At 37.9% G+C, this 22515-nt stretch overlaps 1 protein-coding gene across 1 annotated transcript in view; it reads right to left on the bottom strand.

The window, feature by feature from the left end:
- Window positions 1–22515, bottom strand: part of TEX11 (testis expressed 11) — a 249949-nt gene that overhangs the window by 104152 nt on the left and 123282 nt on the right. The window contains exons 14-16 of the mRNA XM_018044046.1: window positions 11436–11587; window positions 8360–8445; window positions 2048–2185 (exon numbers count right to left, since the gene is read on the bottom strand). Coding sequence (XP_017899535.1) covers window positions 2048–2185; window positions 8360–8445; window positions 11436–11587 — 376 coding nt within the window. The remainder of the gene's footprint in view (window positions 1–2047; window positions 2186–8359; window positions 8446–11435; window positions 11588–22515) is intronic.

The raw sequence follows: 22515 nt of genomic DNA, 5'->3' as shown, positions 1-22515 counted from the left end.
AATGCTCAAATACATCAAGGGAAGGAGTGAAAAAATCACAAAATAAAATTAACCAGGCTAGGTGGGAATAGCAAAATAGTAAAATATGATGAACTGTGTGATTTTTTCACCTTTCTATCTGTCTTAGTGCACAGTAGACTATTCTTACATATGGAGGGTATCAAATTGGTATCTGGTAAGTTTAAGACAAGAAAAATAAAATGGAGAAAATACTAATAGTAATCAAGTAGGCAATCCAGCCTTAAATGATATAATCACAAAGTGAGTATACAGATTAGAACACACCTGGTTTCCTGCTGTCTTATTCTTCCCTCCCTCACTACTAATACCATTTGAACTCCCAATTATAGGCTCAGTCCCAAACTAGGCTCTAGAACCAAAGCTAACACAAAGGAAATTTAAGAAGCATTGCTTCAAGTCTTAGAAAACTCTATTCTCTAATCACTTTGTATTCTCTTTTAGGTAACTGCAGTCTGGCTCCCCATGCTTGAGCTCCTCTTTAGAGCCAGTCACTTTAGGTTTAGAGCTCAACCCAAACATAAACCCAGTCACTTTAGGTTTGGAGCTGGACCTTGCTTTTTTTAGTCTATCTACACATACGCCCAGTGATGTAAAGATTTTAGTCCTGCATCTGAGTCCAAACCTCAATGATTGAAGACCTGTTCCCTGATTGATGAGCTTATGTGATACCAACTACCTATACGCCTGACTTATGGAATCTTTCCAACTTAAACTTTCCCCACTGCCATAATCTTCTGATTTGCTCATTAGGATACTCTGATGCCAACTGCTTTACTGAGCCGAAGGCAACTTGTTCATCTTTGTAACTTCAGAGACTATTACAGTATCTCATACTATATTCTTTCCATCTTGATGAGCTGATGAGATATCTCTTCTTGGCCTGCAGATGCATCCATCTCCCAGCTCTAGGTCTCAGTACTTCTCAGTCTTCCAGATTAACACAAACCATAGAAGTCACAAAAGCTTTGTGATTCTCTTCTTTATACATCTTTAAGTAAGCAGTGGGAAATTAACTTCCTGAAATAGTTAATGGTATTCTGAGCAGAAATATAATTAATTAGGTAACAAAATCTATGTGACATCTTTCAAGGTCTTTAAAGAAATAGTAGTCACCTGTCTTTCTGAAACAATTAAATGTTAGCCTGTGTAGAAATACGATGTGGTAAATAAAACTTTCAACTTCTCTTTCAGGACTGGGAATTTATAACAAACTAAATGGTAAATACTCTTGTGAAAGAAAATCTGAAGTATTCATTCAGACAAATAATCCTTCGAAGAAAACAAATCTTCAAAGAAAATGTCTAGAATTACATCCTTTAATCACATATTTTCCCCTAAATTTGTCATTAAAACTTAAAAAGCAACCAAAAGCTTCATAGTGGGTCCATACTTGTCCATCCCGTTTCTTTGTCCTGCAACAAGGCAATATACTCCCTTCCCATCATGTGCATACTATTATGATAAGCAAAGGAAGAAATGTCCCAATTGCTTTGGGAAGTACGAATGGCTCTATCCTCAAATGAGTTTTATCTATTTTACCTTCTAGAATTTTGTCCTGATAAGAACTCAATTGCTAAACTTTTTAAAGAGTGGTAGAAAGGCAAGAGCTAACCCATAAAGTAAAAGAATGATATTTCATCCAAGTATTTGTTCTAACTGAATGCCTGACCAAAAAAAGTGTTTACCTTAAAATTTATTCTGCTTCAAAGCACAATACTGCAGATGGTTAGTAGCAGATAACTCTGTTCATGAATTCCAATGATACACTACCTTTCAGAACAAAGTGTTAAAAATAAACAGTAAGCAATGGAATTAAGAGTCTATAAATTCTTTCTCCTATTGGGAAGTTCTACTTATTAATGTTCATAGTGTGAGAGTCAGGAAACTATCAGTTTGACTTTGTCCTGTATGAAGGAACTCTTAAGATATCCTAACCTAGTAAATAGTTAAGATATCACATTGTAATTATCTCTCTGCCACCGCCTATAACATATGCTATCTTTGAAAAAGAGATAAATCAAAAGACCTTATCAAATCGTCCCAAATGCAGGTAACAAGAAGCCATGTTCCTCTGTAGCTTGGCCAAGTCCAGATCAGATTGATCAGCTGCATAAAATCTCAGAGAATAACAGTACCAGTGCAGGGCATTATCAAAATTGTGTACCTAAAGTTTAAAAAGAAATAACAAAATTACAGGGATATCTCTACATGTGACCCTAATTGGTCCAAGTCATCTCTAGAAACAAAAAATGGTAATGCTGAAATTTTCAGTCAACCAAAACACATCTTTAGTTGGATGCTAAGTGCATTTTATTACCAGCCTTGATGAATATAAGTCATACTGGCAATCAATATTCTCTTTTCTTCCTTCACATCAACAAAATTAAAAGGCAACTTATGAAATTAGAGACAATACCTGCAAACTATATATTCAATCAGAATAGGACCCATCAGGAAGTGTCCGACTCTTCGCGACCCCGTGGACTACAGACTACCAAGCTCCTCTGTCCATGGGATTCTCCAGGCAAGAATATTGGAGTGGGTTGCCATTTCCATCAGGAAGCTTCCATAAGCCTCTTATCCTTATCTGTCAGAGGTCAGATAGAATGAAAGCCACAATCACAGAAAACTAATCAAACTGATCACATGCAGCACAGCCTTGTCTAACTCAATATTATGAGCCATACTATGTAGGGTCACTCAAGACAGGCAGGTCATGGCGGAGAGTTCTGACAAAACATGGTCCACTGGAGAAGGGAATGGCAAACCACTTCAGTATTCTTGCCTTGAGAACCCCATGAACAGTATGAAAAGGCAAAAACATAGGACACACAGCGTCTGCCTGCAATGCAGGAGACCTGGGTTCGATCCCTGGGTTGGGAAGATCCCCTGGAGAAGGAAATGGCAACCCACTCCAGTATTCTTGCCTGGAGAATCCCATGGACAGAGGAGCTTGGTAGTCTATAGTCCACGGGGTAGCAAAGAGTCGGACACGACTGAGCGACTTCACTTCACTTCACTTCCCCAGGTCGGTAGGTGCCCAATGTGCTACTGGAGAAGAGTGGAGAAATAACTCTAGCAGGAATGAAGAGACAGAGAAAAAGCGAAAACAATACCCAGTTGCGGATATGACTGCTGACGGGAATAATTCCAATGCTGTAAAGAATAATATTGCATAGGAACCTGGAATGTTAAGTCCATGAATCAAGGTCAATTGGACATGGTCAAGCAGGTAATGGCAAGAGTGAACAGTGACATATTAGGAATCAGTGAACTAAACTGGACTGGAATGGGCGAACTTGATTCAGATGACCATTATATCTACCACTGTGGCCAAAAATCCCTTAGAAGAAATGGAGTATCCATCATAGTTAACAAGAGTCCAAAATGCAGTACTTGGGTGCAATCTCAAAAATGACAGAATGATCACTGTTCATTTGCAAGGCAAACTATTTGATATCACAGTCATCCAAGTCTATGTCCCTACCAGTGATGCCAAAGAAACTGAAGTTAAACAGTTATGAAGACCTACAAGACCTTCTAGAACTAACACCCCCCAAAAGATGTCCTTTTCTTCATAGGGGACTGGAAGGCAAAAGTAAGAAGTCAAGAGATACTTGGCATAACAGGCAAATTTGGCATTGGAGTACAAAATGAAGCAGGGCAAAGGCTAACAGAGTTTTGCCAACAGAACCCATTGGTCATAGCAAACACCATCTTTCAACAACACAAGAGAATCCTCTACATATGGACATCACCAAATGGTCAATATTAAAATCAGATTGATTATATTCTTTGCAGCCAAAGATGGAGAAGCTCTATACAGTTACCAAAAATAAGACTGGGAGGTGAATGTGGCTCAGATTATGAACTCCTCATTACAAAATTCAGACTTAAATTGAAAAAAGTAGGGAAAGTAGGGAAAACTACTAGGCCATTCAGGTATGACCTAAATCAAATCCCTTATGATTATACAGTGACGCATTATACAGGAGGCAGGGATCAAGACCATACCCCCAAAAAAGTAATGCAAAAAGGCAAAATGGTTGTCTGAGGAAGCCTTATAAATACCTGAGAAAAGAAGGCAAAGGAGAAAAGGAAAGAGAAGCTCATCTCAATGCAGAGTTCCAAAGAATAGCAAGGAGAGATAAGAAAGTCTTCAGTGATCAATGCAAAGAAATACAGGAAAACAACAGAATGGGAAACACTAGAGATCTCTTCAAGAAAATCAGAGATACCAAAAGAACATTTCACGCAAAGATGGGCAGAATAAAGGACAGAAATGGTATGGATATAACAGAAGCAGAAGATAAGAAGAGGTGGCAAGAAAACACAGAAGAACTATACAAAAAAGATCTTAATGATCCAGATAACCACGATGCTGTGATTGCTCACCTAGAGCCAGACATCCTGGAGTGTGAGGGCAAGTGGGTCTTAGGAAGCATCATTATGCACAAAGCTAGTGGAAGTGATGGAATTCCAGCTGAGCTACTTCAAATCGAAAAAGATGATGCTGTGGAATTGCAGAACCCAATATGCCAGCAAATTTGGAAAACTCAGCAGTGGCCACAGGACTTGAAAAGGTCAGTTTCCATTCCAATCCCAAAGGGAATGTCAAAGAATGTTCAAACTACTGTAAAATTGCACTCATCTCACAGGCTAGCAAAGTAATGCTCAAAATTCTCCAAGCCAGGCTTCAACAATACGTGAACCGAGAACTTTCAGATTTTCAAGCTGAATTTAGAAAAGGCAGAGGAACCAGTGATCAAATTGCCAACATCTATTTGATCACAGAAAAAGCAAGAGAGTTCCAGAAAAACAGCTACTTCTGTTTTATTGACTATGCCAAGCCTTTGACTGTGGGGATCACAATAAACTGTGGAAAACTCTTAAAGAGATTGGAATACTATACCACGTTACCTGCCTCCTGCGAAATCTGTATGCAGGTCAAGAAGCATCAGTTAGAACTGGACATGGAACAACAGACTGGTTCGAAACTGGGAAAGGAGTATGTCAAAGCTGTATATTGTCACTCTGCATATTTAACTTATATGCAGAGTACATCATGGGAAATTCAGGGCTGGATGAAGCACAAGCTGGAATCAAGATTGCAAGGAGAAATATCAACAACCTTAGATACGCAGATTACACCACCCTTATGGTAGAAAGCAAAGAGGAACTAAAGACCCTCTGGATGAAGTGAAAGAGGAGAATGAAAAAGCTGGCTTAAAATTCAACATTCAACAAACTAACATCATGGCATCTAGTCCCATCAGTTCAGTTCAGTTCAGTTCAGTTGCTCAGTCGTGTCCGACTCTTTGCGACCCCATGGAATCGCAGCACGCCAGGCCTCCCTGTCCATCACCAACTCCCGGAGTTCACCCAAACTCAGATCCATTGAGTCAATGATGCCATCCAGCCATCTCATCCTCTGTCGTCCCCTTCTCCTCCTACCCCTCAATCCCTCCCAGCATCAGGGTCTTTTCCAATGAGTCAACTCTTTGCATGAGGTAGCCACAGTATTGGAATTTCAGCTTTAGCATCAGTCCTTCCAATGAACACCTAGGACTGATTTACTTTAGGAAGGACTGGTTGGATCTCCTTGCAGTCCAAGGGACTCTCAAGAGTCTTCTCCAACACCACAGTTCAAAAGCTTCAATTCTTCAGCACTCAGCTTTCTTCACAGTTCAAACATCCATACATGACCACTGGAAAAACCATAGCCTTGACTAGATGGACATTTGTTGGCAAAGTAATATCTCTGTTTTTTTAATATGCTATCTAGGTTGGTCATAACTTTCCTTCCAAAGAGTAAGCGTCTTTTAATTTCATGGTTGCAATCACCATCTTCAGTGATTTTGGAGCCCCAAAAAACAAAGTCTGACACTGTTTCTACTGTTTCCCCTTCTATTTCTCATGAAATGATGGGACCAGATCATGGCAAATAGATGGCAAAGGAGGTGGCATACTTTGACCACCTGATACAAAGAACTGTCTCATTTGAAAAGACCCTGATGCTGGGATAGATTGAGGGCAGGAGGAGAAGGGGACAACAGAGGATGAGATGGCATCACCAACTCAAGGGACATCAGTTTGAGCAAGCCCTGGGAGTTGGTGATGGACAGTGAAGCCTGGCGTTCCTCAGTCCATGGGGTCACAACGAGTTGGACATGGCTGACCAACTGATCTGAACTGACGGACACATTCAATATGGAATTATCCAAAATATATAAGGAATTCCTACAACTCAGTAGCAAAAAATAAAAACACAAACAGAATCAAACAAACAAAAAACTCCAAAAGTCCATTAAAAATGTGCTAAGGATCTGGGCAAGCTGTTTCAAAGAGGATACACAGATGGCCAATAGGTACATGAAAAGGTGCTCAACTTCACTAACCATTAGGGAAATGCAAATCAAAATCACAGTGAGATATCTCCTCACAGCTGTCACAATGGCTACCATCAGAAAGACAAGATTAACAAACGGTAGTGAGGATGTAGAGAAAAGGTAAGCCTTGTATACTGTTGGTGGGAGTGTACACTGGTATGGCCACTATGGAAAACTGAATGCAGGTTTCTCAAGAAATTAAAAACAGAACTACAAAACAATTCAGTAATCCCATTTCTGTATATATATCAAAAGAAAATGAAATCATTATCTCAAAGAGATATTTGTACTCAAATGTCCATTGCAGCAAGCCAAGGTGTGGAAACAAAATAAGTTGTCATTTACTGATGAATGTGGATGAAGAAAATATGGTATATGTTTACAATGGAAGTGACAGAATTTCAGCTGAGTTATTTAAAATCCTGAAACATGAAGCTGTTAAAGTGGTACACTCAACATGCCAGAAAATTTGGAAAGCTCAGTAGTGGCCACAGGACTGGAAAAAGTCAGTTTTCATTATAGTCCTAAAGAAGGGCAATACCAAAGTATGCTCAAACCATGATACAATTGCCCTTATTCCACATACTAGCAAGGTTATGCTCAATATCCTTCAAGCTAGGCTTCAGCAGTATGTGAACCAAGAACTTTCAGATGTACAAGCTGGTTTTTGAAGAGGAAGAGGAACCAGAGATCAAATTACTAACATCTATTAGAGCATAGAGAAAGCAAGAGAGTTCCAGAAAAACATCTACTCTGTTTCATTGACTACGTAAAGCCTTTGCCTTTGTGGATCACAACAGGAAAATTCTTAAAGAGATGAGAATACCACACCACATTACCTATCTCCTGAGAAATCTGTATGTGGGTCAAGAAGCAACAGTTAGAATTGGACATGGAACAACTGCCTGGTTCAAAACTGGGAAAGGAGTATGACAAGGCTGTATATTGTAACCCCGTTTATTTAACTTATATGCAGAGTACATCACGTAAAATGCAGGGCTGGATGAATCACAAGCTAAAATCAAGATTGCTGGGAGAAACAGCAACAACCTCAGATATGCAGATGATACCACCCTTAGGGCAGAAAGCGAAGAGGAACTAAAGAATCTCTTGATAAGGGTAAAAGAGGAGAGTGAAAAAGCTGGCTTAAAATTCAGCATTCAAAAAACTAAGATCATGGCATCTGGTCCCATCACTTCATGGCAAATAAAAGGGGAAAAAGTGGAAACATTGACAGATTTTCTTTTATTGGGCTCCAAAATCACTGTGGACAGTAACTGTAGCCATGAAATTAAAAGATGCTTGCTCCTTGGAAGGAAAAGTATGACAAATTTAGACAGCGTATTAAAAAGCAGAGACATTACTTGGCCGACAAAGGTCCGTATGAGTCAAAGCTATGGTTTTTCCTGTAGTCATGTATGGATGTGAGAGTCAATCCTGAAGGAAATCAACCCTTAACAGTCATTGGAAAGACTGATGCTAAAGCTGAAGTTCCAATTTTTTGGCCACCTGATGCGAAGAGCCAACTTACTGGAAAAGACCCTGATGCTGCGAAAGATTGAAGGCAAAAGAGAAGAGGGTGGCAGAGGATGAGATGGTTAGACAGCATCACCAACTGACTCAATGGACTTGAATTTGAACAAACTTTGGGAGATAGTGAAGGACAGGGAAGCCTGGTGTGCTATAGTTCACGGGGTTACAAGGAGTCAGACACTGACTTAGCAACCGAACAACAACAAACTCCCAGTGGGGATGAATCACATCTTAGCATTTTTAAATAAATTCTTGTCCACTGCCCATTAATGTTCTGCATTACATTTAATAAATAGTAAATAAGCAGAAATAGATTATTAAGTATTTGATGCTCTATGATTTTTATAGTGAACACACTGTTTTATTTGTTAGTGTGAAGAAAAAATATAAAGAATAAAAATAGATTATTCCCTAACCTCAAAACTTCTGGCAGCTTGTTTCCAAATAATGCTGTGGAAATAGCCTATTAATTCTGATGCCAGTGGTTTTCCTGTTTGGTGACCTGAAAAAAAAACAAGCTCTAAGAACAAGAATCAAGATCTATTACATTAAATAAAGAGCAATAACTGTATTCAGAACCTATAATCTTTACATAATGGACAAACACAACCACATTCAGACAGGTTTTTATCATCAATTTTAGATTTACTAGCAAAATTGACTATATAATACAATCAGAGTTTGCTACAATCACTGTAATTTTCCCATCAATCTGTAATAGTTTTCCAGCCCAGTTTCTTTTTAATGTATTTTCTATGTTCCAAATTTGATCATCATCTGGTGCCTTAATGTTATTATCAGTGAACAGACAGCAACGCTAGAAATCATTAATAAGAAGTGCTTATACTATTATATACTAACTAGATCAGTTCAGGTTCACAAGAAAGGCCAATTATACCTTAAAGCCTTTGTAAAATACTTTAAGACCAAGTTTACACATAAACTCTATTACTTTAAATTGTAACATGTCTGATTGTTTCTGGTCTAGACATTTACAGGGTTCAAATACATTAACACACTAAAGTAAAGTTTAATCTATAGTAGAATTCTATACCCCTTCCAATTCCACCTCTTTGTCACAATCAATTTCCACAAAAGTCTTGATTAGAAAACAGAGTGTCTCAGCAAAAGACACACAGATGTATAGAACAGTCTTTTGGACTCTGTGGGAGAGGGCGAGGGTGGGATGATTTGGGAGAATGGCATTGAAAAAACATTTATATTATCATATGTGAAACGAATTGCCAGTCCAGGTTCAATGTATCAGACAGGGTGCTCGGAACTGGTGCACTGGGATGACCCAGAGGGATGGGACAGGGAGGGAGGGGGGGTTCAGGATGGGGAACCCATGTATACCTATGGCAGATTCATGTCAATGTATGGCAAAACCACTACAATATTGTAAAGTAATTAGCCTCCAATTAAAATAAATAATTTTATATTAAAACAAAACAAAACAAAACAGAGTCTCTGACCCCTCAACCCAGCCAGCAAAGTTTGTTCCACGACTTAGTCAAAAATAGTCACATGAAAGTAAAAAGCCCTGTAAAGTATGTACTTAAAATATTATAATACATTGAAAGTATAACTGTATAATTAGATACCATAATACAACTTTGGCTAACTGTAATCATGGAAAATTAGTTATTCTAGATAATAAAGTTTTCTAGTTACCTGGCAGTTTACTTTCATCAAACAAAATATTTTTAAGAAGTCTAAATCACTTAAGGTTTTTAATTTTTCTAAAAATCATGTTCTAAGAATTATGTTTTTCTTTTTAAAATAAATATATATTTTTTTTAATGAATCATGTTTTAAAAGAAAGAAAGACAGACAGAAAAATGCCCAGGAAATGAACCAATTAGAAAGTCCATTTTACCATCTGGATCTCTGATACAATAAAAGAAACCAACATGAAATACTTTCATCTCAGCCAGATCCTCCCAGAGTGGCTCCTCCAGCCTTCAATGGTGGGAAGCTATTATCCATGAATATATCTAGTCTTCTTTTTTTAAAAAAAATTATTTATTTTAAACATACTTTCTAGTTTATGAAGCATAATTTAACTATTTTTAGACTATTCAAGGTCAACAATAACAGCTATTGTATTTTATTATACTGTTAGTATACCATAATGATGACTTCAGTGATTATTATATAGTAAAAAAATGGAAACCCACTCCAGTATTCTTGCCTGGAAAATCCCATGGATGGAAGAGCCTGGTAGGCTATAGTCCATGGGGTCACAAAGAGTCAGACACGACTGAGCAACTTCACATATTATTATACTTTTAAAAGTATTTAAAATGTTTTTATGCAATTTATAAGGTTTTTCCCTCCCTTGTAATCAGGATATCTTTATATTTCCTTGTAGGTCCTTTCTCCCTTTATAATATACTACCATTAAAATGCTGAGGGTTGGAAAATCATATAACCAAGCTTATCAACACTGGGTCTAAAAACAACTGGAGTCATAGTGAGGATACGGAGGAAAGGTGTCATCAGTAAAATACAATTCATAGAATCTAGAGTTCAAAAGACTCAGAGATTATCTAGTCAAGAGATTTCCTTTAAAATACAATGCCTTTGTTTTTATAAAACATGATTCATACTTATAAAATTCAAGCAATCTGGTAAACAACAAAAGAGCAACAAATCACCAAAACTTCCACCACTCAGAATAAATCCCAGTATTAACATTAGTGACTATTGTTCCAGTAATATCTCTATATGTATAGAGTTGAAAGAACAGATTAGGGTAAGAATTTTCTAAGAAAGAGTTCACACTATCTGTGTTCTTCAGAGTATAAGGTTCTACAGAGAGATGGGGGATTAATGGAATGCTGAGATTTGGCTCTACGTCTTTGCTTTAACTACAACAACTCTAATTTGTTTTATTGGGGGCAGGTTCACATAAGATTGCATCACAAAAGGATGCTACTGCTGCTGAAAAGAAATAAAAAATTAGGAATGTGGTTCACAACCTTCATTATATAGTTGGAAAAAACCAAGATCCAGAGATATTACTGACTTGCCTGAAGGTACACAAACTAATCTGAGATCAAACTGAAACATGAAATTAGGCTTCTAACCTCACAATTGGTGGCTCAGACGGTAAAGCGTCTGCCTGCAATGCGGGAGACCCCGGTTCGATTCCTGGGTCAGGAAGATCCCCTGGAGAAGGAAACGGCAATGCACTCCAGCACTCTTGCCTGGAAAATACCATGGACGGAGGAGTCTGATAGGCTACAGTCTATGGGGTCGCAAAGAGTCGGACACGACTGAGCGACTTCACTTCATCCTGGTTTACCACATAGGTGGAATCTGGTTAGGTGAATTGTTATAATTAAAGGATATTAGGGAAGAAAAATAGTAAGCGAGAAAAAGAAAAAAAATCTGTTGATCTGAGGATTTTCCTACTGTTCTGATATCCATCTCTGAAGGACATGCATATGAACACTTTTCTAAAACATCTGCAAAAATCCTACTGACCTATAATGATTTCTTCAACCTTCTCCTTTGCAAACATTTCTTCCTTCCTTTGTAAAAGCATGTCAATGTGGAGCAGTTGAGCTTTACTAGTATCTTCTGATGACTGAAAATGTTCACAGATAATCTTCAGGAAATAAAATCCAATAGATCCTCTGTTTAAGAAAACACAATTTTAAGTGGTATGAATAAAATAACTTTTTTAAATCAACAAGCCTAAAATTTGTTTAAGCATGACCCAAACAGGCAAGATAAAACTATATCTAAGCTTAAGTAATACCATTAAATATATCAACAAAACTATGTCAATAACAGATAATTTAATTAACTTCCTGTTTAATTTATCAAGCCACAAGCATTTTCTTCTTATAAATATATACAGTCAGATAATCCTCTCTTTACTAATATTTAATTTATTCTTTTTCTCCAAAACTGATGCCAATTTATACATACTGGAACATGAGATATATGAAGTGAAGATACATGAACAGACATTAGAAATTTACTAGTCCCTGTCCCTTGTCATGAGAACTTTTCTGATCTACTCTAGAATCAACTTTCAAATATACCAGTATGTTACATTCTCAATATTCATTTATTTTGTAACTGGAACTTTGTAGCTTTTGACTATCTTCTCAAGTCATTATGCTGTACACCTTAAACTTACATGGTGCTGAATGTCAATTATATCTTAATAAAACTGAAAGAATAAAAAGAAATGTGCCAATTCCCTCAGTCAACAACTCCTTTAAAAATTACACTTCATTACACAAATAATATAACAGTAGATAATGACTATGTTAAATGCAAAGAGTTCATGGATTGGAAGACTTAGGATTGTTAAGATGGTAACACACCCAAAGTGATCTACAGATGTAATGCAATCCCTGTGAATATCCCAAAGATATTTTTTGCAGAAATGGAAAACTCCATCCTAAACTCATACAGAATATCAAGGTACCCAAAAGAGCCAAAACAATCCTGAAACAGAAGAACAAAGCTGATGGACACATACTTCACGATTTCAAATTTTACTAGAAAGATACAGTAATCAAAATAGTGTGGTACCGGCATAAAGATACATATACACCAATGGAATAAAATAAGAGTTTCGAAAGAAATTCTCACATATGTGGTCAGATGATTTTCAACAAGGGTGCCAAGACCATTCCATGAGGGAAAAAAAATCATTTTTTAAATAAACAGTGCTGGGACAATTGGATATCCATAAGCAAAAAAATGAAATTCTTTCTTTTCATTCTTTGATGAAATCACCTTACATCATATAAAAAAATAAACTCAAAATGGATCAAAGACCTAAACAGAAGAACTAAAATATAAAAGTTATAGAAGAAAATATAGGGGAAAATCTTTATAACACTGGATTTGACAATGATTTCTTTGATATGCACTAAAAACACAAATAACAAAATTAAAAACAGATTAACTGGACTATGTCAAATTTTTAAAAATTTTGTGAATCAAAGAATACAATCAAAAGGGTGAAAAGGCAACCTATGGGAGAAAATATTTGCAAAATATACATCTGATACACAGTTAATATCCAGATATATAAACTCAACAACAAAAAAAAAAACAACTGACTTAAAAATGGACAAAGAGGTTGATTAGACATTTTCCGAAAGAAGGATTTCCCTGGTGGCTCTGTTAGTAAAGAGTCTACCTGCAATGTGGGAGACCTGGGTTCAATCCCTGGGTCGGGAAGATCCCCTAGAGAAGGAAATGGCAACCCACTCCAGTATTCTTGCCTGGAGAATTCCATGGACAGAGGAACGTGGTGGGCTACAGTTCATGGGGTCACAAAGAGTCAGACATGACTGAGTGACTAACTTTCACTTTCAAAACAATAAAAAATCAATTGACTTTTAAAATGGGCAAAGATGATATGGGGTGGGAGGTGGGGTTCATGGTTGGGAACTCATGTACACCCATGGCGGATTCATGTCAATGTATGGCAAAAGCAATACAGTATTGTAAAGTAAAATAAAGTAAAAATAAAAATTAAAAAAAAAATAAAATGGGCAGAGGTTGAATAGACATTTTTCCCAAAAAAGATATACAAATGGCAAAAATCACATGAAAAATACTCAATATTACTAACCCATTAGTGAAATGCAATAAAAACCACAATGATGCCACCTCATACCCATTAAAATAGCTACTGTCAAAAAAACAAAAAACAAAAAAATGTTGGCCAGAATGTGGAAAACTTGGAAAACTTGGTGAGACTGTAAAATTGTATAGCTGCTATGCAAACCAGTATGATGATTCCTCCAAAAAATTAAAAATAATTTCCATATAATCTACTGATTTTACTTTGTATAAACCCAAATAACCAAAAATAAAGTCTCAAAGAAATATTTTTACACCCAAGGGTATAGCAGTATTGTTCACAATAGCCAACAGGTGGAAGTATTACAAGTCTGCATCAGTGGATGAATGAATAAACAAAACGCAGTACATAACACAGAGGAATATTATTTAGCCTTTGAAGAGCAGGAAATTCTGACACATGCTACAACACTGATGAAACTTGAGGATACTATGCTAAGTGAAATACAATAATGGGAAAAGCACAAATAGTGTATAATTTCACTAATATGAGGTACCTACAGTAGTCAAATTCATAGACAGACAGTAGAATGGTGTATGCCACAGACAGGGAAAGTGTAGAACAGAGACTTGTTACTGAATGGGTACAAAGCTGCAATTCTGCAAGATGAAAAGAGCTCAGGAGTTTTCTTAATGTACTTTAAACACTATGAATGTTCAATGTAACACACTTAACAATTTATGTGTACTTAACACTGATGAATTGTACACTTAAAAATAGTTAAGATGGTATGTTTTATATTTTATATATTTTACCACAAAAATTTTTAAATTCCTTTAGAAAATTAATTCAACAACTGAAATAAAATGGGTTTTGAACTTTCTCAAAACCTTTTTTTCTGCATCTATTGAGAATATCATATGGGATTTATCTTTCAATTTGTTAATCTGGTGTATCATATTGATCTACTTGCATATATCAAAAAATCCATACATCCATGGGATAAATCACACTTGATCACAGTGTATGATCCTTTCTATGTGTTTCTGTATGTAGTTTGACAGTATTTTGTTGAGGGTTTTTGTGTTTATCTTCATCAGCAATACTGGCCTATAATTTTCTTTCTTGAGGATATCTTTGTCTGGTTTTGATATCAGGGTGATGGTAGCCTTGCATAGCATAAGCTTGGGAGTGCTCCTTTCTTTGCAATTTTTGGAAGAATTTCAGATGGGTAGGTATTAACAACCTATCTGAAGGGAATGGCACCCACTTCAATATTTTTGCCTTGAGAACCCCGTGAACATTATGAAAAGGCAAAGAGACAGGACACTGAAAGAGGAACTCCCCAGGTCCGTAGGTGCCCAATATGCCACTGGAGATCAGTGTAGAAATAACTCCAGAAAGAATGAAGGGATGGAGTTAAAGCAAAAACAACACCCAGTTGTGGATGAGACTGGTGATGGAAGCAAAGTCCAATGCTGTAAAGAGCAATATTGCTTAGGGAACTGGACAAATAGGAGATGGCAACAGTGAACATTGACATTCTAGGAATCAGCGAACTACGATGGACTGGAATGGATGAATTTAACTCAGGTGACTGTCGGCAAGAATCCCTTTGAAGAAATGGAGTAGCCATGATAGTCAACAAGAGTCCAAAATGCAGTACTTGGATGTAATCTAAAAAATGACAGAATAATCTCTGTTCATTTCCAAGACAAACCATTCAGTATCACGGTAATGCAAGTCTATGCCCCAACCAGTAACGCTGAAGAAGTGGAATTTGAATGGTTCTATGAAGACCTACAAGACCTTCTAGAACTAACATACAAAAATATGTCCTTTTCATTATAGGTCAGCAAAAACAAGACCCAGAGCTGACTGTGGCTCAGATCATGAGCTCCTTATAGCCAAATTGGAGAAAGTAGGGAAAACCACTAGACCATTCAGGTATGACCTAAATCAAATCCCTTATGATTATACAGTGGAAGTGATAAAAAGATTTAAGGGACTAGATCTGATAGACAGTACCTGATGAACTATGGATGGAGGTTTATGACATTGTACAGAGGCAGGGATCAAGACCATCCCCATGGAAAAAAAATGCAAAAAAGCAAAATGGCTGTCTGAGGAGGCCTTACAAATAGCTGTGAAAAGAAGAGAAGTGAAAAACAAAGAAGAAAAAGAAGGATATTCCCATTTGAATGCATAGTTCCAAAGAACAGCAAGGAGAGATAAGAAAGCCTTCCTCAGCGATCAATGCAAAGAAATAGAGGAAAACAACAGAATGGGAAAGACTAGAGATCTCTTCAAGAAAATTAGAGATGCCAAGGGAATATTTCATGCAAAGATGGGCTTGATAAAGGACAGAAATGGTATGGACCTAACATGAGCAGGAGATATTAAGAAGAGGTGGCAAGAATACACAGAAGAACTGTACAAAAAAGATCTTCATGACCAAGATAATCACAATGGTGTGATCACTCATCTAGAGCCAGACATCCTGGAATGTGAAGTCAAGTGGGCTTTAGAAAGCATCACTACGAACAAAGCTAGTGGAAGTGATAGAATACCAGTGGAGCTTTTTCAAATCCTAAAAGATGATGCTGTGAAAGTGCTGCACTCAATATGCCAGCAAATTTGGAAAACTCAGCAGTAGCCACAGGACTGGAAAAGGTCCGTTTTCATTCCAAGCCCAAAGAAAGGCAATGCCAAAGAATGCTCAAACTACCACACAATTGCACTCATCTCACATGCTAGTAAAGTAATGCTCAAAATTCTCCAAGCCAGGCTTCAGCAATACGTGAACCGTGAACTTCCTGATGTTTAAGCTGGATTTAGAAAAGGCAGCGGAACCAAAGATAAAATTGCCAACATCCGCTGGATCATCAAAAAAGTGAGAGAGTTCCAGAAAAACATCTATTTCTGCTTTATTGACTATGTCAAAGCCTTTGATTGTGTGGATCACAATAAACTGTGGAAAATTCTGAAAGAGATGGGAATACCAGACCACCTGACCTGCCTCTTGAGAAACCTATATGCAGCTCAGGAAGGAACAGTTAGAACTGGACATGAGGACGTGGTCCTAAGCCTAAGATGGTGGAGGAATAGGAGGGGGAGACCACTGTCTCCCCCACAAATTCATCAACAGAACATTTGAAAGCTGAGTAAATTCCACAAAAGAACTTCAGAATGCCCGCAGAGGACATCAGGCACCCAGAAAAGCAGCCCATTGTCTTCGAAAGGAGGTAGGAAAAAATATAAAAGACAAAAAGAGAGACAAAAGAGGTAGGGAGCTCTTCCGTCCCGGGAAGGGAGTCTTAAAAAAGAGAGGTTTCCAAACGTCAGGAAATATTCTCATTGCCGAGTTTGTGGCGAGCCCTGGAACCACAGAGGGCAACATAACTGGGAGGAAAAATAAATAAATAATTAAAACCCACAGATTACGAGCCCAACGGTAACTCCCGGAGCGGAGAAGCAGCACAGACGCCTGCATCCGCCACTAGCAAGAGGGGGCTGGGCAGGGAGGTGCAGGCTGCATTGCTTAGAGTAAGGACCAGGCCTGAATGCCCCGAGGGCAATCTGAGGGATCTAACTTGGGTGAGCAAACCAGACTGCAGGATAGCTACCATGCAAAAAGCCCTAACCTAAGACACCGTCAGGCTCGCTCACAGAACAAAGGACTGAGCAGAGCTAGCTGGCTGCAGACCATCCCCCTCTGGTGACAGGCAGCCAGAGCCAGAAGGGGGCAATTGCAGCCCCAGAGAGGAATTATCTACCAAACTGCAAGCAGGATTTGTTGCTAACTAAGACTTCTTGGGATTCTGGACGGTCAACATCCGCCTGAGAAGGTGCGCTGGTTGTACACCCAGAAAACCAAGCGGCAGGGACGGGGGAGGCGATAAGTCGCAGTGAACATGCTCGTCAAAAACCTTATCACCCGAGCTGCTCGGACCTGGAAAGGGCACAAAACGCAGGCTCAACTGACTCTGCGCCTCTGAGGACTACTCGAGTACCTGGACCTGAGCAGCTTAGACCTGGGAGGTGCATACAGCCCAGGGCTGGCCTCAGACAGTTCCCAGCAGAGCAACCTAGAGCCTAAGCAGTGTAGACAGGGAAAGCACACACACCGTGACTGGGGGCAAACCCAGTGTGGCCGAGACACTGCGAGCACAGGACAGTGTTATTTGTTTGCAGTGTTCCTCCTTCCCCACAATACAACTGAACAAGTGAGCCTAAAAAAGTGTCTAAAAAACAAGAGCCTAAAAAACAACAAATAACACACAAGGGGATTCCCATAAGGATAACAGCTGATCTTTCAACAGAAACTCTTCAGGCCAGGAGGGAATGGCAGGGCACACTTAAAGTGATGAAAGAAAATAACCTACAGCCCAGATTACTGTACCCAGCAAAGATCTCATTCAAATATGAAGGAGAAATCAAAAGCTTTACAGACAAGCAAAAGCTGAGAGAATTCAGCACCACCAAACCAGCTCTCCAACAAACGCAAAAGGATCTTCTCTAGACAAGAAACACAAAAAGGGTATATAAACTCGAACCCAAAACAATAAAGTAAATGGCAACGGGATCATACTTATCAATAATTACCTTAAACGTAAACGGGTTGAATGCCCCGACCAAAAGAAAGACTGGCTGAATGGATACAAAAACAAGACCCTTCTATATGCTGCTTACAAGAGACCCACCTCAAAACAAGGGACACATACATACTGAAAGTGAAGGGCTGGAAAAAGATATTCCATGCAAATAGAGACCAAAAGAAAGCAGGAGTAGCAGTACTCATATCAGATAAAATAGGCTTTAAAACAAAGGCTGTGAAAAGAGATAAAGAAGAACACTACATAATGATCAAAGGATCAATCCAAGAAGAAAATATAACAATTATAAATATATATGCACCCAACATAAGAGCACCGCAATATGTAAGGCAAATGCTACAAGTATGAAAGGGGAAATTAACAATAACACAATAATACTGGGAGACTTTAATACCCCACTCACATCTATGGATAGATCAACTAAACAGAAAACTAACAAGGAAACACAAATTTTAAATGATACAATAGACCAGTTAGACCTAATTGATATCTATTGGACATTTCACCCCAAAACAATGAATTTCACCTTTTTCTCACGGGCACATGGACCCTTCTCCAGGACAGACCACATCCTGGGCCATAAATCTAGCCTTGGTAAATTCAAAAAAACTGAAATCATTCCAAGCATCTTTTCTGACCACAGTGCATTAAGATTAGATCTCAATTACAGGAGGAAAACTATTAAAAATTCCAACATATGGAGGTGGAACAATACGCTGCTGAATAACCAACAAATCACAGAAGAAATCAAAAAAGAAATCAAAATATGCATAGAAATGAATAAAAATGAGAACGCAACAACCCAAAACCTGTGGGACACTGTAAAAGCAGTGCTAAGGGGAAGGTTCATAGCAATACAGGCAAACCTCAAGAAACGAGAAAAAAGTCAAATAAATAAATAACCTAACTCTATACTTACAGGAACTAGAAAAGGAAGAAATGAAGAACCCCAGGGTTAGTAGAAGGAAAGAAATCTTAAAAATTTGGGCAGAAATAAGTGCAAAAGAAACAAAAGAGACCATAGCAACAATCAACAAAGCCAAAAGCTGGTTCTTTGAGAGGATAAATAAAATTGACAAACCATTAGCCAGACTCATCAAGAAACAAAGGGAGAAAAATCAAATCAATAAAATTTGAAATGAAAATGGAGAGATCACAACAGACAACACAGAAATACAAAGGATCATAAGAGACTACTATCAGCAATTATATGCCAATAAAATGGACAACTTGGAAGAAATGGACAAATTCTTAGAAAAGTACAATTTTCCAAAACTGAACCAGGAAGAAACAGAAAATCTTAACAGACCCATCACAAGCACAGAAAATGAAACCGTAATCAGAAATCTTCCAGCAAACAAAAGCTCAGATGCAGATGGCTTCATAGCTGAATTCTACCAAAAATTTAGAGAAGAGCTAACACCTATCCTACTGAAACTCTTCCAGGAAATTGCAGAGGAAGGTAACCTTCCAAACTCATTCTATGAGGCCAGCATCACCCTAATACCAAAACCTGACAAAGATGCCACAAAAAAAGAAAACTACAGGCCAATATCACTGATGAACATAGATGCAAAAATCCTCAGCAAAACTCTAGCAATCAGAATCCAACAACACATTAAAAAGATCATACACCATGACCAAGTGGGCGTTATCCCAGGATGCAAGGATTCTTCAATATCTGCAAATCAATCTATGTAATACATCACATTAACAAATTGAAAAATAAAAGCCATATGATTATCTCAATAGATAGCAGAGAAAGCCTTTGACAAAATTCAACATCCATTCATGATAAAAAAAAAAAAACTCTCCAGAAAGCAGGAATAGAAGGAACATACCTCAACACAATAAAAGCTATATATGACAAACCCACAGCAAACATTATCCTCAATGGTGAAAAATTGAAAGCATTTCCCCTAAAGTCAGGAATAAGAGAAGGGTGCCCACTTTCACCACTATTGTTCAACAGCTTTGGAAGTTTTGGCCACAGCAATCAGAGCAGAAAAAGAAATAAAAGGAATCCAAATTGGAAAAGAAGAAGTAAAACTCTCACTGTTTGCAGATGACATGATCTTCTACATAGAAAAGCCTAAAGACTCCACCAGAAAATTACTAGAGCTCATCAATGAATATAGTACAGTTGCAAGATATAAAATCAACACACAGAAATCCCTTGCATTCTTATACACTAATAATGAGAAAACAGAAAGAGAAATTAAGGAAACAATTCCACTCACCATTGCAAAGAAAATAATAAAATACTTAGGAATATATCTACCAAAATAAACTAAAGGTCTATATATAGAAAACTATAAAACACTGGTGAAAGAAATCAAAGACGACACTAATAGATGGAGAAATATACTGTGTTCATGGATGAGAAGAATCAATATAGTGAAAATGAGTATACTACCCAAAACAATCTATAGATTCAATGCAATCCCTATCAAACTACTGATGCTATTTTTCACAGAGCTAGAACAAATAATTTCACAATTTGTATGGAAATACAAAAAACCTTGAATAGCCAAAGCAATCTTGAGAAAGAAGAATGGAACTGGAGGAATCAACCTGCCTGACCTCAGGCTCTACTATAAAGCCACAATCATCAAGACAGTATGGTACTGGCACAAAGACAGAAATATAGATCAATGGAACAAAATAGAAAGCCCAGAGATAAATCCATGCACCTATGGACACCTTATCTTTGACAAAGGAGGCAAGAATGTACAATGGAGAAAAGACAATCTCTTTAACAAGTGGTGCTGGGAAAACTGCTCAACCACTTGTAAAAGAATAAAATTAGAACACTTTCTAATCAGATACACAAATAAACTCAAAATGGATTAAAGATCTAAACGTAAGACCAGAAACTATAAAACTCTTAGAGGAGAACATAGACAAAACACACTCGGACATAAAGCACAGCAGGATCCTCTATGATCCACCTCCCAGAATACTGGAAATAAAAGCAAAAATAAACAAATGGGACCTAATTAAAATTAAAAGCTTCATCACAACAAAGGAAGCTATAAGCAAGGTGAAAAGATAGCCTTCAGAATGGGAGAAAATAATAGCAAATGAAGCAACTGACAAAGAATTAATCTCAAAAATATACAAGCAGCTCCTGCAGCTCAATTCCAGACAAATAAATGACCCAATCAAAAAATGGGTCAAAGAACTAAACAGACATTTCCCCAAAGACATACAGATGGCTAACAAATACATGAAAAGATGCTCAACATCACTCATTATCAGAGAAATGCAAATCCAAACCACAATGAGGTACCATCTCACAACAGTCAGAATGGCTGCTATCCAAAAGTCTACAAGCAATAAATACTGGCGAGGGTGTGGAGAAAAGGGAACCCTCTCACACTGTTGGCGGGAATGCAAACTAGTACAGCCACTATGGAGAACAGTGTGGAGATTCCTTAAAAAACTGGAAATAAAACTGCCATACGATCCAGCAATCCCACTGCTGGGCATATACATTGAGGAAACCAGAATTGAAAGAGACATGTGTACCCCAATGTTCATTGCAGCATTGTTTATAATAGCCAGGACATGGAAGCAACCTAGATGTCCATCAGCAGACGAATGGATAAGAAAGCCATGGTACATATACACAATGGAGTTTCACTCAGCCATTAAAAATACATTTGAATCAGTTCTAATGAGGTGGATGAAACTGGAGCTTATTATACAGAGTGAAGTAAGCCAGAAAGAAAAACACCAATACATTATCAGTTCAGTTCAGTTGCTCAGTCATGTCCGACTCCTTGCGACCCCATGAATCAGCACGCCAGGCCTCCCTGTCCATCACCAACTCCCGGAGTTCACTCAAACTCATGTCCATCGAGTCGGTGATGCCATCCAGCCGTCTCATTCTCTGTCGTCCCCTTCTCATCCTGCCCCCAATCCCTCCCAGCATCAGGGTCTTTTCCAATGAGTCAACTCTTCGCATGAGGTGGTCAGAGTATTGGAGTTTCAGCTTCAGTCCTTCCAATGAACACCCAGGACAGATCTCCTTTAGGATGGACTGGCTGGATCTCCTTGCAGTCCAAGGGACTCTCAAGTCTTCTCCAACACCACAGTTTAAAAGCATCATTCTTTGGTGCTCAGCTTTCATCAGTGTCTTATAATTTTAAATACACAGTTCTTTTGTCTCCTTAGGTAAGCTTATTCCTAGATATTTTATCCTTTTTCTTGCAGTAGTGAATGAGACTGATTTCTTAATTTCTCTTTCTGATTTTTCATTGTTAGTATATACAAATGCAAGTGATTTCTGTGTATTGACCTTGTATCCTTCAACTGGCTGAATTCACTGATTAGCTCTAGTAATTTTCTGTTAGTTTCTTTTGGGTTTTCTTTGTATTATATCATGTAA

The sequence above is a fragment of the Capra hircus genome (assembly GCF_001704415.2).
Source record: "Capra hircus breed San Clemente chromosome X unlocalized genomic scaffold, ASM170441v1, whole genome shotgun sequence".
Classification (NCBI taxonomy): Eukaryota; Metazoa; Chordata; class Mammalia; order Artiodactyla; family Bovidae; genus Capra; species Capra hircus.
The sequence above is the reverse complement of the archived record's forward strand: the minus strand, read 5'-3'. Positions and strand labels throughout refer to the sequence as shown.